We start from the raw sequence: 12,690 nt of genomic DNA, 5'->3' as shown, positions 1-12,690 counted from the left end.
AGGAGTGCATGTAATCTATTTATAAATTCCTAGGTGTAGTGATATAAGAGAGGAACAATTCCCGACATAGGCAAGCTGGCACGTTGTTTGAGTTCATTTCACTTGTAGCTATTTTCCTCTCCAGTAATGACTGTATTATACAGACAAATAGCATGGGAGTGAGTGAGATATCAATACCCAGTTGGGTGGATGGTGTAGTTAAGGGTGGTCCTGCAGTGTGAGGCGCTGAATTGGGACTCGAGGGGGGTGGAGCAGAGGGGGGGGGGTCTGGATTCAGTTTCCATCTGTGTTTGATAGTCTCTGTGCTTCTGCTCCTTAATCTATAAAATACTGGTGATAACTCCCATTACTGTGGTGAGAATAAATTTATTAACAGGTGTGAGGAAGTCAGATACTACAGTGATAGGGACCATACTGAGATCCAAATAGATGTCTAGAAAGATTTAAGCAGGAGAAATCATTTGACTGTTTCCCAACAGTCTAATTGTTAAGAGAGAGTTTTGTGCCATTTGTGCATTCTCCAAAGTTTTCCCTTTCTCTCCCATCATTTGCTTTGTAGGGTCTGCCAGAAGGTGAACACTCACATCCCAGTCAGCCGGTGCGCAGCAAAACTCCTCAGATTTCCCAGGACTCCAAGGGGTCACAGGCAGCAGGACCTGAACAAACCCACCACACCACTGTAAATAGGCATGCAGCACAGATAGACCCTCACGTACATCTTCAGAGGGCACAGGCAGATACGGGCCAGACTTCCTATCCTTCCCCTGTTGCCATTTCAATGAAACAGGAGCTTCCATCACCACACCAGCCTCAGGCAGTTCAGAAGCAATCTTTGTTTATCCCTACGACTTCAGGCCCTGGGGCCCCACCGGGGCTGTCATTGTCCCGCTCCGAGCCTCAGTCTGCTCTAATACAAGATCCATCTCCTCACTCTGTTTCTCAGAGACCTGTGGATATGGTTCAGCTCCTAACAGTAAGTATCTCTTTCTCCTTGAGCTGATGTCTGCTGCTTGTTTCATTATGTCTGAACCAGGACTAGAGCACAGGGAAAAATAAGCAGTAGTATTCTGCCAAGCTCCTCCCACTTGTGACACCGAAATGTAGTGTGCCACTCACATTAGGTAGTGCAGCTCTTCATAATGTGACCATCCCTCTACTTTCTTGGGTGCTTTTATCACTAGTGAAATAGTTAACAATGTTGGCATTTACGTGAATATTCCTAGACTCCAGTGATAAGAGTTACCGCCTCATTGAGATGAATGAGAAGAGTCTGTGCGTCTGAGTTCGTTTGACTGTCTACAGACAGGCAGGCATCGCTGCCTTGTTTTCCATTCTGTTCACATTTGGAATATTATCTTTGCAAACCATGAAGGCTAGAGATTATTTATTTATTTTAAAAAATATTAGATTCTGGAGCATGGGGAGGAGAGAGAGGTGGGTAGAGGAAGGATGGTGATGTGGTTAGAGTGCCAGCCTAGGAATCAGGAGATCCAGGTTCAAGTCCCTGCTCAGCCACAGACTTCCTGTCTGACCATGGGCAAGTCACTTAGTCTCTCTGTGCCTCAGTTCCTAAGTATAACATGAGGATAATAGCTGTGTCCTGCTGCACAGGGCATCTATGAGGATAAATGTATTAAAGTTTTTGGGGTCTCAGATACTAAGGTAATGGGGACCTTGGATAGACAGGCAGGAGGCCACTATCATAGAATATCAGGGTTGGAAGGGACCTCAGGAGGTATCTAGTCCAACCCCCTGCTCAAAGCAGGACCAATTCCCAACCAAATCATCCCAGCCAGGGCTTTGTCAAGCCTGACCTTAACAACCTCTAAGGAAGGAGATTCCACCACCTCCCTAGGTAACCCATTCCAGTGCTTAACCACCCTCATAGTGAAAAAGTTTTTCCTAATATCCAACCTAACCCTCCCCCACTGTAACCTTGAGACTATTACTCCTTGTTCTGTCATCTGGTACCACTGAGAACAGTCTAGATCCATCCTCTTTGAAGAACCCCCTTTCAGGTAGTTGAAAGCAGCTATCAAATCCCTCCTCATTCTTCGCTTCTGCAGACTAAACAATCCCAGTTCCCTCAGCCTCTCCTCATAAGTCATGTGCTCCAGCCCCCTAATCATTTTTGTTGCCCTCCACTGGACTCTTTCCAATTTTTCCACATCCTTCTTGTAGTGTGGGGCCCAAAACTGGACATAGTACTCCAGATGAGGCCTCACCAATGTCGAATAGAGGGGAATGATCACGTCCCTCGATCTGCTGGCAATGCCCCTACTTATACAGCCCAAAATGCCGTTAGCCTTCTTGGCAACAAGGGCACACTGTCAACTCATATCCAGCTTCTCATCCACTGTAACCCCTAGGTTCTTTTCTGCAGAACTGCTGCCTAGCCATTTGGTCCCTAGTTTGTAGCAGTGCATGGGATTCTTCTGTCCTAAATGCAGGACTCTGCACTTGTCCTTGTTGAACCTCATCAGGTTTCTTTTGGCCCAATCCTCTAATTTGTCTAGGTCCCTCTGTATGCTATCCCTACCTTCCAGCGTATCTACCACTCCTCCCAGTTTAGTGTCATCTGCAAACTTGCTGAGAGTGCAGTCCACGCCATCCTCCAGATCATTAATGAAGATATTGAACAAAACCGGCCCCAGGACCGATCCTTGGGGCACTCCGCTTGAAACCGGCTGCCAACTAGACATGGAGCCATTGATCACTATGAAGAAATAAGTGTTGCATTGATAATTTAGCAGGATGTGGCCCAAATCAGTCCTTGCTGGGAACCAACTATGAGAAGGCATTAAATGTACTGCATTCTTAAAACACTACACTTGGTGTCATAATTGCTGCGGAAAGTGTCAGAAGCATATCAGCAGCACAGATGTGATTTCCCTCACAATTAAGCTAACTTTTGAATACAAGTAGAAGCACGTTCCTGTCAATGTTTCATTATATCTTTATTTTACTCCTTCATTTGTTTGTATTAAGATTTCTTCATCCTTTATTTTCAGAAATACCCAATCGTGTGGCAGGGCCTTTTGGCTCTAAAGAATGACACAGCTGCAGTTCAGCTCCACTTTGTCTCTGGTAACAACGTCCTGGCGCACCGGTCCCTGCCAGCACCTGAAGGAGGACCTCCACTACGAATTGCTCAGCGCATGCGGCTGGAGGCTTCGCAGTTGGAGGGTGTGGCACGCAGAATGATGGTACGGGGTAATATATTGCTTTGGGGTCTGCAGTAAGTGATGGGGCTTCTGAAATATTGCTGGGGCAAGTATGTCTCCTTTGACATAAGGATTAAATGCAAACGTTAATGGGTGTCTAGTCTTCACTTAGCTCAGGTGAGGGAGCGGTGTGGATTTGGGATCATACAGCTCTTACGTTACTCTGCTCTCTACGGAAAGGTCGAATAGCAATAGCAGACTTGTCAGACATTACCCTTAAAAGAAAATTGAACTAACCTGTCTCTTGCCAATGTAACAGACTTTTACTAGCTCAGAAGTGTCTAAGCAACATGGGAAGAGGAAGTTGTTAGGTTTGTACATTGGAAGCTGAGACATTTCCATAGTCTCTTCGCCTACTTTTTAAATTGGCTGAGAAGTCTACAGTGGCCTTTCGCGACACCCACAGCCGATTAATTCCTGAGGAGTTCAAAGAGAGGATTTTCCAGTCAAGGTTTAAAGATAATGAATGTGTGTCAGGAACAGACATGTCCCTAGCGATTGCTTGACTGTTAATTGTCCTCTTTTCTTCCCAGGTGGAGAGTGATTACTGCCTATTACTGGCCTTGCCTTGTGGACGAGACCAGGAAGATGTAGTGAATCAGACTGAGTCACTTAAGGCTGCATTCATCAGCTACCTGCAGGCTAAACAAGCTGCAGGAATCATCAATGTTCCCAACCCCGGCTCTAATCAGGTATTTGCGTGGAAATAGTGACATTTTGCAGTTAAAAACTAAATTAAAATGACACCGTTATATAGTTATGGGATATAAACCAAAAAAAATCCTTTTGTGTTTAGTGTCAAGGTGCATGCTTGTGTCTTCAAAAGAATTAGCATGTGAAATGCTAGCCTTTTATTTCTTTGGTGAAAATATAATAAAGTAAATCATTTAATTTTTAATGATGAACTGCTAAGACAAAAGAGAGAAGTTTGTTTTGCCCTTTGATGCTGCTTTGATTGATAAATTTCTGTCTTTTTAAAAACAAAACCGATCTTTGCTCTTTTTGAACATTAGAAATCTGAAGTCCTCACTTCCCTGTTTTTCATGGATGTCCCAGGAACTTTTTTTCAGGACACCTGAAATACATTTTTCATTACATCAATCAAAAAGTTTGTCTTGTATAACTACAAAACGCTTGTTCCAGACATATTGCTGCACTGAGTTAGATTTGCTCTGTGTTTAACAAGAACAAACAATCTATTGGAATGAGTGTTCAGTTTGAAAAACGAGGTGGAAGAGGAAAGTCAGATAAATATAGACACTATCAAAGCTGCTCCTTTGTTCAAAATGAATATTAACGACACTTGCTTAGTGTTTCATGATAACCCCATTCAGACATTGTTACTGGGAAAAAATCCTCCCCTCTGAGACATGCTACTGTGTCAGAAGCTGGCCGTAGCATGTGAGCGTGCACTTTCAAGAAATGCCCTTTTGTGTGACTATTCTGCAACCCTAGAAAATGTTGCCACCGGGGTCCCAGTTTTTGATCACTTTACATAAAGCTCTGTAACCTTAAGCTGCAGCTTCTCTCATCTTTTCCCCTATCCCCCCACCAACTGAGGTCAGGTTTACACTGAAAAGTTAGGTCGACCAAGTTAGGTCGACCTAGTTACGTCACTCAGGGATGTGAAACATCGAAACCTCTGAGTGATGTAATTAAGCTGACCTTACCCTTGGTGTACCAGCGCTAGGTCGCTGAAAGAATGCGTCCATTGATCTAACTTCTTCTTGGGGAGGTTTTTTAACGTCAGTGATGGGATAACCTCTCCCATCACAGTAGTGCGTGTCTACACTGAAGTGTTCCAGCAGTGCAGCTAGTGAAGACAGCCTAAGACTGATGGGCGATATTGATTCCTAGAATGCCTGAAGCTCAGTTTTAGGGATGAAGAGCTGCAGTCAGGTAACATGACTGTGTGATATCCCTACCTAGGTCCTTTAAAGGTCCAGCAAAGAGAGGGGAGTAAGGACTGCATTTAAGGTGGCTCTTTAAAAAATGAATACAAGATTTAGGAGGCATTTGTGATGATCTTTCTATTTCACACTATTTGTGATTCACAGTTCACCTTCCAAATTTGGCATTGTTCGGTAGGATTTCCACATTGTGGCACCAAATATGTTGTCTGGGTGCTTGTCCAATCAGTTCATAGAAAAACAAATAAATACAGGGGTTCCTAGCTGTTTTTTCACCCTTGTCTTTATTTTTTCATTCTTTCCCAGCCTGCCTATGTTCTGCAGATATTCCCACCCTGTGAATTCTCTGAAAGCCACCTGTCCCGTCTAGCTCCAGACCTCCTAGCCAGCATCTCCAACATCTCTCCTCACCTTATGATTGTCATCGCATCGGTATGAGCTGTTTATTGGTTACTGACTTTTCCAAGGCCCTGCAGCAAAAAAGAGAGAGAAAAATTAATGACATAAGAAAATGCTGCCAGACTACCAGCCTCCTGCCCTAACCGGCCTCGATCAAACTGTTGCTGGGTAGTGGTTCTGCTACCTTGTATGTTTACATATTGCTTTAGGTTATGGACAACTGATGCACTCAACAGGCGGACTGGTATTGGGTTTCTGTGCCTCCTTTTGGGGAAAATAAAGGATGGCTATATTTTTTATCAAAAAAGAAAAGAAAAAGAAAAAAAAAAAAGAACCTGAACTGCCTTTGCACTAAATTAGTGACTTGGACCTTTGCACAGTTGAAGACATGCTGTGACGTTATGGATGTCTTGACACACATTAACATGCGTTGTGGACTAAACGCAGGACCTGGGAACTTCTGCTGAAATCTGTGGGTCAAGGATCATTTCACACATTATCTTTTTTTTTTTTTTTCCTGGATGTGACCCTTCCTCTCCTCCACTTCCCTCTGCTGCAGTCATCTTCTCTTCATCTGGGATGTACAGTTTACACTGAAAAAAATAAAACAAAGGGAGAGCTATTTTCCTTCCTGGTGGGATATGCAGAACTGAGTGGGCGTGTGTGTATATATAAATATATATATATAATATATATAAATATATATAATACTGACTTTAAAAAAATCAAATCCCCACAACATACATTTTTTTTTAATCTGTGCCAAAAATGTGTTTTCAGAGAAAATCTTATTTTCATACTCAGACTTTGTATTGTCACTCATTTGTAAGTGCGCTTCATTTAAACATTACCTTCCCTTGTCCCTCGTCTCACAATATGTGGAAGTGTTATACACTTGTACAAAGACTTGTTACCCTCCTCCCTCCTCCTCGCCTACCCTAACACTTATTAATTTATGGAACTGTTTTCTCAGCGCAGTTTTGTTTTGTGTGTCCATTGGATTACAAACTTTATTAAAAAATACAAAACATGTTGAGCCTGGATGTGATCCATCAGTTGCTCCGGAGGGGGAGGGAGAACACAAGGAGATTGAGTTTGGGCCGGCCAGCATTACTAATAAGCCACATCCCCTACAGTGGATATTGGCAGTTTCCCGCGTGTTTGTACATAGGAGTTTTTTTAATTTTTCTTTTTTGTTGGTGAGTTTCTTGTTTAAAAAAATAATTTTATCAAAGATCAAATCGAACTTTAGCCTTTGTTTTTTGTGGTGTAAATATTTGTAAAACTCCAAAGTATTGGTTCTTTTCTGGGTAATGTCGAAGGCACTTTTAATTTTGATACACAGAATAAACTACAAAACCTTCAACAGCACAAATGAGCACGTTCTAAGAAAAGCCTTGGTTTATTGTTTTAAGCAACTGTATCTTGTGTGTGTTCAGAACACAAATCACTGAAATACGTTTGAAGACTTGTGTCGGGAGTTGTAGCTAGAAAGTCCTTAGTGGTTTAAACAGCTGATTCTGAAGGTTCCCATCCTGCCATTGGATCCAACTGCACTGGGTTGGTGGGGGCTGCGTCCGACTGCAGGATCAGGGCCTAAGTGGAAAGTGGCTGTTGGGGCAACTGATTTCAGTGATGAGAATTATATGCGGCTTCTTATTTGTGAAACCGTTTGAAACCAGCTGTAAGAAACTGCCCATTTGGATTCTCTCCGATGTGACGAACCTCCACTGAACTGGTCTTGTTAAAGGAAAACTCCAGCGTGATATAAAAGACATTTTAATCACGACATCTTATTAAAAAGAAAGCACTGAAAGAAAAAGTGTTGAATTGTATTTAACCACCAAGCAGGGAAAGGTGCCACCTTGACAATCTAAAGCAACTGTTTTAAAAATATATTTTAGTTAACTTTTGCAAACTGCATTCAAGTCTTTAAAGCTAGCTGTTAAATTAACCCAGACTGTTTTAAATGGTTAAACAACTGTTAATATTAACTCAAACTTAAAAAAAAAATAGAACTTCCGTTTTCAATACTTTTCTAATGGGAACGTTGCTTCTCTGATTCCTACTTAGCATCAGTAGGTCCTTCCTGGGAAGTCTCTTCACCACAGCAGTCCCAGTGTGAGAGAGACAGCAACTCCACGGAATGGAAATACAGAAAAGTGACAGACTTGTGCAAGCAGTTTTGCAAATGTGTCTTTCAATAACTCTGTAATTCTCGAAGAGATCATCATTCAGCGCTGGGGTCTTCCTTTAAACTTCGTGCTGGTGGAGAACTAATTCATGATGGAAATAACATTGCAGTTCTACTGTCAGTTTAAAAAGGGAAATCTGTGGCGAGCATTGCAAGCAGTGCCGTGAAAAGGGTCACTCTACGTGGTTAGCAGCCCACAGATGCGAACTGGACTGCAATTGCCTGCTCCAGTTTTGTCTGCTTTAAAAACGATAAAGGGAGCTTACTTCTCCTTTGAGTTAAGCAGGGATTTATGTGCTAAATCTCCCAATAACCAGGTGGCGATGAGTGTTCAGCACAGGAATACATTTTAACGGAGCTTTTTACAATTTGATTTTTCCTGTGTCTGAAATCCTGCTTGGTGCTTCCTGGCTCATGGAGGAGCGAGGAAGGATGGCCCAGTGGTTGATAGTCTGGGACTCTGGAGACCCTGTTTCAATTCCCTGCTCTGCTGCAGGTTTCTTGGGTGACCTTGGGCAAGACGACTAATCTCTCTGTGCCTCAGTTTCTCACCTATAACATGAGGTTTTTAAAATCTGCATGGGCCTCAGATTTGTTAACTGATGGACTATTGTTGTGCATGCAGCTAGCGAGGCAGAAGCAGGCCTGCAAGTCACTGATAGAAGAGGGATGGCCAGCTACACCAAGGAGCCTGCTGGCTTTTTGTTCTGCCTCAACAGCTGCAGAAAGTTTTATTGGACCTTACTAGCAAAAGCAGTATAAAGAGAAGAAAGAGGTTTGGGCTGTATTTTGCCTTCTCTAGCCTTCCCCATGCTGAGGATTTAAGGGTCCAGTTCCTCTCTGCTGCTGAGACCTCATTGGTGGCCCTGCTCTCCCTCATAGAGTGCAGCATGGAGGAGAAGGCAAAGGCACTTGTGGAGTGCCTGGATGGGATCTCTGCCTGCTCTGTGATCAGGAGCCCTGCACAGCCCTGGGCCAGGGACCTTGCTGGAGTCCTGAAGCAGGCTTCAGTTCCTTCTTCCAAAACACAGGGAGGGGAGGAAGGCTCCCCTTCTGAGGAATGGGACAACATGCACACACACAGTGTGCACGAGTGTGGCTGCAACTGTAGCCCACGCAGCCCCTCCCGTCCTTCCCTCTCCTCCTCAGAAGCAGAAAAGCCTGAAGAAGACTCAGAAGGATACTCAAGGGCCAGACAGCACCGAACCCCCTGCGGGCTTCCCCAGCAGCATGCTACTAGTTTGTGCATGGGACACCTCAGCCCCTGTGTTCCCAGCCCACTGCCATGGGGCTTCTCCAGTTCAGTTCCAGCATATAGACTCATAGAGTAAGATCAGAAAGGACCATCATGATCATCTAGTCCGACCTCCTGCACATCGCAGGCCACAGAACCTCACCCACCCACTCCTGCAACAGACCCATAACCTCTGGCTGAGTCACTGACGTCCTCAAATCATGATTTAAAGACTTCAAGTTGCAGAGAATCCACCATTTACACTAGTTTTAAAGCTGCAAGTGACCCATGCTCTATGCTGCAGAGGAAGGCAAGAAAAACCCCAGGATCTCTGTCGATCTGACTCAGGGAAAAATTCCTTCCTGACTCCAAATATGGCAACCCGTTAGACCCTGAGCACGTGGACAAACCCACCAGCCAGACACCTGGGAAAGAATTCGCTGTAGTAACTCAGAGCTATCACCGGCCATTGGGGATATTTGCTACTAGCAGTTGCAGATGGGTTACATGCCATTTGTAGGCAAACTCATCTCCTCCCTAAACTTACCAAGCTCAGTCTTGAAGCCAGTTAGGTTTTGTGCCCCCACTGCTCCCCTTGGGAGGCTGTTCCAGAACTTCACGCCTCTGGAGCGTGATCTCTCTGGGAAGCTTTCACCTGAGCAGAGGAGTCGGAGTGTTGAATCCTAGGATATACCATCAGGACCCAGACCTGACAGCAATTTTTCTCCAGGGATAGTCCCTTTGTGCACACTTGGTCAAAGCCTTCCTCTCAGGAAGTGCAGGCAAGGGTTTCAATGCTGGACAGCAGAAGGGTCAGGACCAGGATATCTGGTTGTTCCCCCACAGTTAAGAGATCCCCTGAGCTCTCCCAGCAAGAGATCTTGTGAGAATCTGACAGCAAGCATCCATGGGGCAAAATAAAGAGAAGGAATAGGGGAAGGGGGAACAGGTACCAGTTCCTATGGTCATTGGGCTCCTGTTTTTTCCCCCATGTCCTCATTGGAAAAGCAAAGACTCCTAGAAAGGCTGCAGTACTCAGGAAGGCTAAACCCAGGTACAGAAGTCCTTCATCTCCATCTGTGTGTGTCTTCTGATGCTGATATTTCAGGGAGGGGCACGAAGCACAAATCCAGACCCTGCAAGCCCAGGAGTGTCTCTGTGTCTCCCTGGGAGGAGGGGCAACTTTCAGATTCAAAACAGGAATTGGAGGGAAAACACCAGTTGGAATTCTTTGAATCCACACTTCAGAGGGGAGTATCCAGTTCACAGTCCCCTCCTGAGGACCCTCTCGGTCCGAGAAGAAGTGCCAGCTGAGAAGAGCAGTGACACCACTCAGTATTATCCCTCCAGATAATACGTGGAACTTGCAGTTCCTCTGGACTCCGGCATGGTGGATGTGATCAAGGAGAGACTGGGAGTCCCCAGGAAAGCCGAAGAGCCAGGTGGCTAAGACGTGTCAGATTTTTGTTTCCCTGCCTAAAGCCAGTGCAACATCGATGTCCCTAGTTAAGGACACGACGATATCAAAGGGCCACATAGACAGGAGATGGGACACAACACTCAGGAGAAACGTTAAGGCTTCCTCCACATCCCTGAGAGCTCTTGCTGCATACACGTGCTTGGCCTAAGCCGTATTGGTCTGTACAGAAGGTCTGTCTGAATCTATCCTTCAAATACAGGAAATGCCTCTGTTTGGGGGCCTTACTCAGAAATATCTCCCTTTATTTCTGACTCTTCTTGGGATGCTTTTCAGGAATCCGCAAGAGCCAGGGGCTCCAATGCACCGTTACCTGTTGGCATAGATGGCTTTGCAACTGGAGGCAGATGCCCAGGCTAAAGGGAGTGTAGCGTCATCAAAGCATTTGGGGATCCAATGAATAAAGCGGTGGCTGATTCCTCAGACGAAGCAAAGACGACCCTGCCAAGCCCTCAGGAGGCTAGCAGATGAGACAATCCCAGCTACTCCTGCTGAAAGTGCTCTAGAACCAGAGGTGTCCGAGGCAGGGGTGACGCATCTATAAGATGCTCTGGTCCTCCCAAACATAACACGACTCACCGCCAAAGCAGACAGATGGGCCAGGGTGTAGGGGTCCTCTCCAACCATTTGCAGATTGTCGGCTCAAATTGTCCAGCAAGGGTGTGCACTGGATCTGTTCAGTTCTGCTTCCAGATTTCTCCTTTCTCTCACCCCCCCAAGGACCCTCAGGAGCGTGGGGAAATGCAGTCAGCTCTCTTTCACCTCCTGCAGATTGATGTGATAGAACCCATCCCAGCCCCAGAAAGGGGACAAAGTTTGTACTCTGTTTGCTTCCCAGTCAAGAAGCAATCCAAGGGCATTGCTCAACTGAAAGCGTCTCCTTAGGTAGAAGAGGTCCCAGAATGCTTCAGTCGCTAACCTAATAAATACCAGAAATCTCATTGGCAAGCCAAGTTATATTGGATGTCACACACTAATGCTTTCCTGATGTGATCCAAAACATCCTGAGAGAATTACAGCAGCATTTCATAATGGGAAACCCAAATTCCTTTTGAAGTAGCACCATCAGCTTGAAATTTAGTTAATAGTTCTTGGTGAAAAGTATTTTCAGTGTGATCTGCCCCTGAGTCCCCCATGACAACTGTGGTTTTGCAATCACACTTCCCTTAGTTTTCAAAAATGGTTTTCACCCCTTGTCGCTGTCTGAAAGACCCACACAAGCAGGGGCCGATGCCTAAACAGGAGAAGCAGTCAGTGACCATACGCACAGTGCTGTCACATGCACAAAGCAAACAGGAGGAAAGCAGACAGGTATGTGTTTTTTTTCCCCCTCCAGTTTCTTGGGTGCTGTTTGTAAGAGTAGTAGTCTGTGTGTAACAATAGCAGGGAAACACGTTCAGACAAGTATTCACTTTCTAGTGCCGCCTTTCACTCTCGCAGCACCACTGTGGCAGCGCTAGTGCACTTACTCAATACTATTATGAGTAGCTTGCTCATTCCCCCAAGACTGGGAGGCCCAGTGGGCAGGACTGCATCTCGCAAATGGCGCGCACACTTCAAAAATTGGATAATCCATTGCAAATTTTGTAGCACCTGTGAAGCACTGACAGTGTTAACACAGTGCAAGGCACAAAATACAGACCCCACCAGCCCTGAAGAGCTTACCATTCAATGTACTTTGTGGGTATGTACAGGGTATGTACCTTGTTCAGTTACTTCGATAATACTAAGCTCTGGTCCTATCGGAATAGCCCCATTGGGTTCAGTCATAGGCGTGGGGCCTTAGTTTGGTTTAAATTATTAGACTTTATCATGTACTAATGAATGTGCTGTAATAATGATCTAAAGATAATGGAATCCGGAGACCTCACTAAAGAAGCTGCTATCAAACCTTTGCTGAGAAATGGGGCAGATACTGTCCTTTATTTATGGTTTCATAGCATTCAAGCCAGGAAGGACCATTAGGTTGTCCCGTCTCACCTGTACATTATCGGCTATTACATTGTATCCGATACCTGTATAAAGCCCAAGGACTGTAGTTAGACTGAAGATTTTCAATCTGCAGGAGAGCTAACTATGTGGCACAGGCAGAGGACGGGAGGCCCAGGTGCCCCCAATGCCCAAGGCAGGAATCGGGGGAGAAGAGCAGATGTTTAAATGACCTCTGTGCCTATGGGTAGGCAACGTGTCTTTTGCCAGTCCACAGTCCCATTGGGAACAAGCATAAAAAGACACATTCTTTAAACCTAGCC

The 12,690-nt window shown here is 45.0% G+C and overlaps 1 protein-coding gene across 6 annotated transcripts in view; it reads left to right on the top strand.

The window, feature by feature from the left end:
• SPEN (spen family transcriptional repressor) overlaps positions 1-5,864 on the top strand; it is a 95,331-nt gene extending 89,467 nt beyond the window's left edge. For all 6 annotated transcript variants that reach the window (XM_024206433.2, XM_024206431.2, XM_024206432.2 and 3 more), the window contains 4 exons: positions 560-973; positions 3,012-3,206; positions 3,758-3,916; positions 5,441-5,864. In XM_024206433.2, coding sequence (XP_024062201.2) covers positions 560-973; positions 3,012-3,206; positions 3,758-3,916; positions 5,441-5,572 — 900 coding nt within the window. In that variant the 3' untranslated portion in view covers positions 5,573-5,864. The remainder of the gene's footprint in view (positions 1-559; positions 974-3,011; positions 3,207-3,757; positions 3,917-5,440) is intronic.
• Positions 5,865-12,690: the final 6,826 nt, after the last annotated feature.

The sequence above is a fragment of the Terrapene carolina genome, unplaced genomic scaffold (assembly GCF_002925995.2).
Source record: "Terrapene carolina triunguis isolate 2854851 unplaced genomic scaffold, T_m_triunguis-2.0 Scaffold714, whole genome shotgun sequence".
NCBI classification, from domain to species: Eukaryota; Metazoa; Chordata; order Testudines; family Emydidae; genus Terrapene; species Terrapene triunguis.
This window is presented reverse-complemented; position numbering and strand designations above follow the sequence as displayed.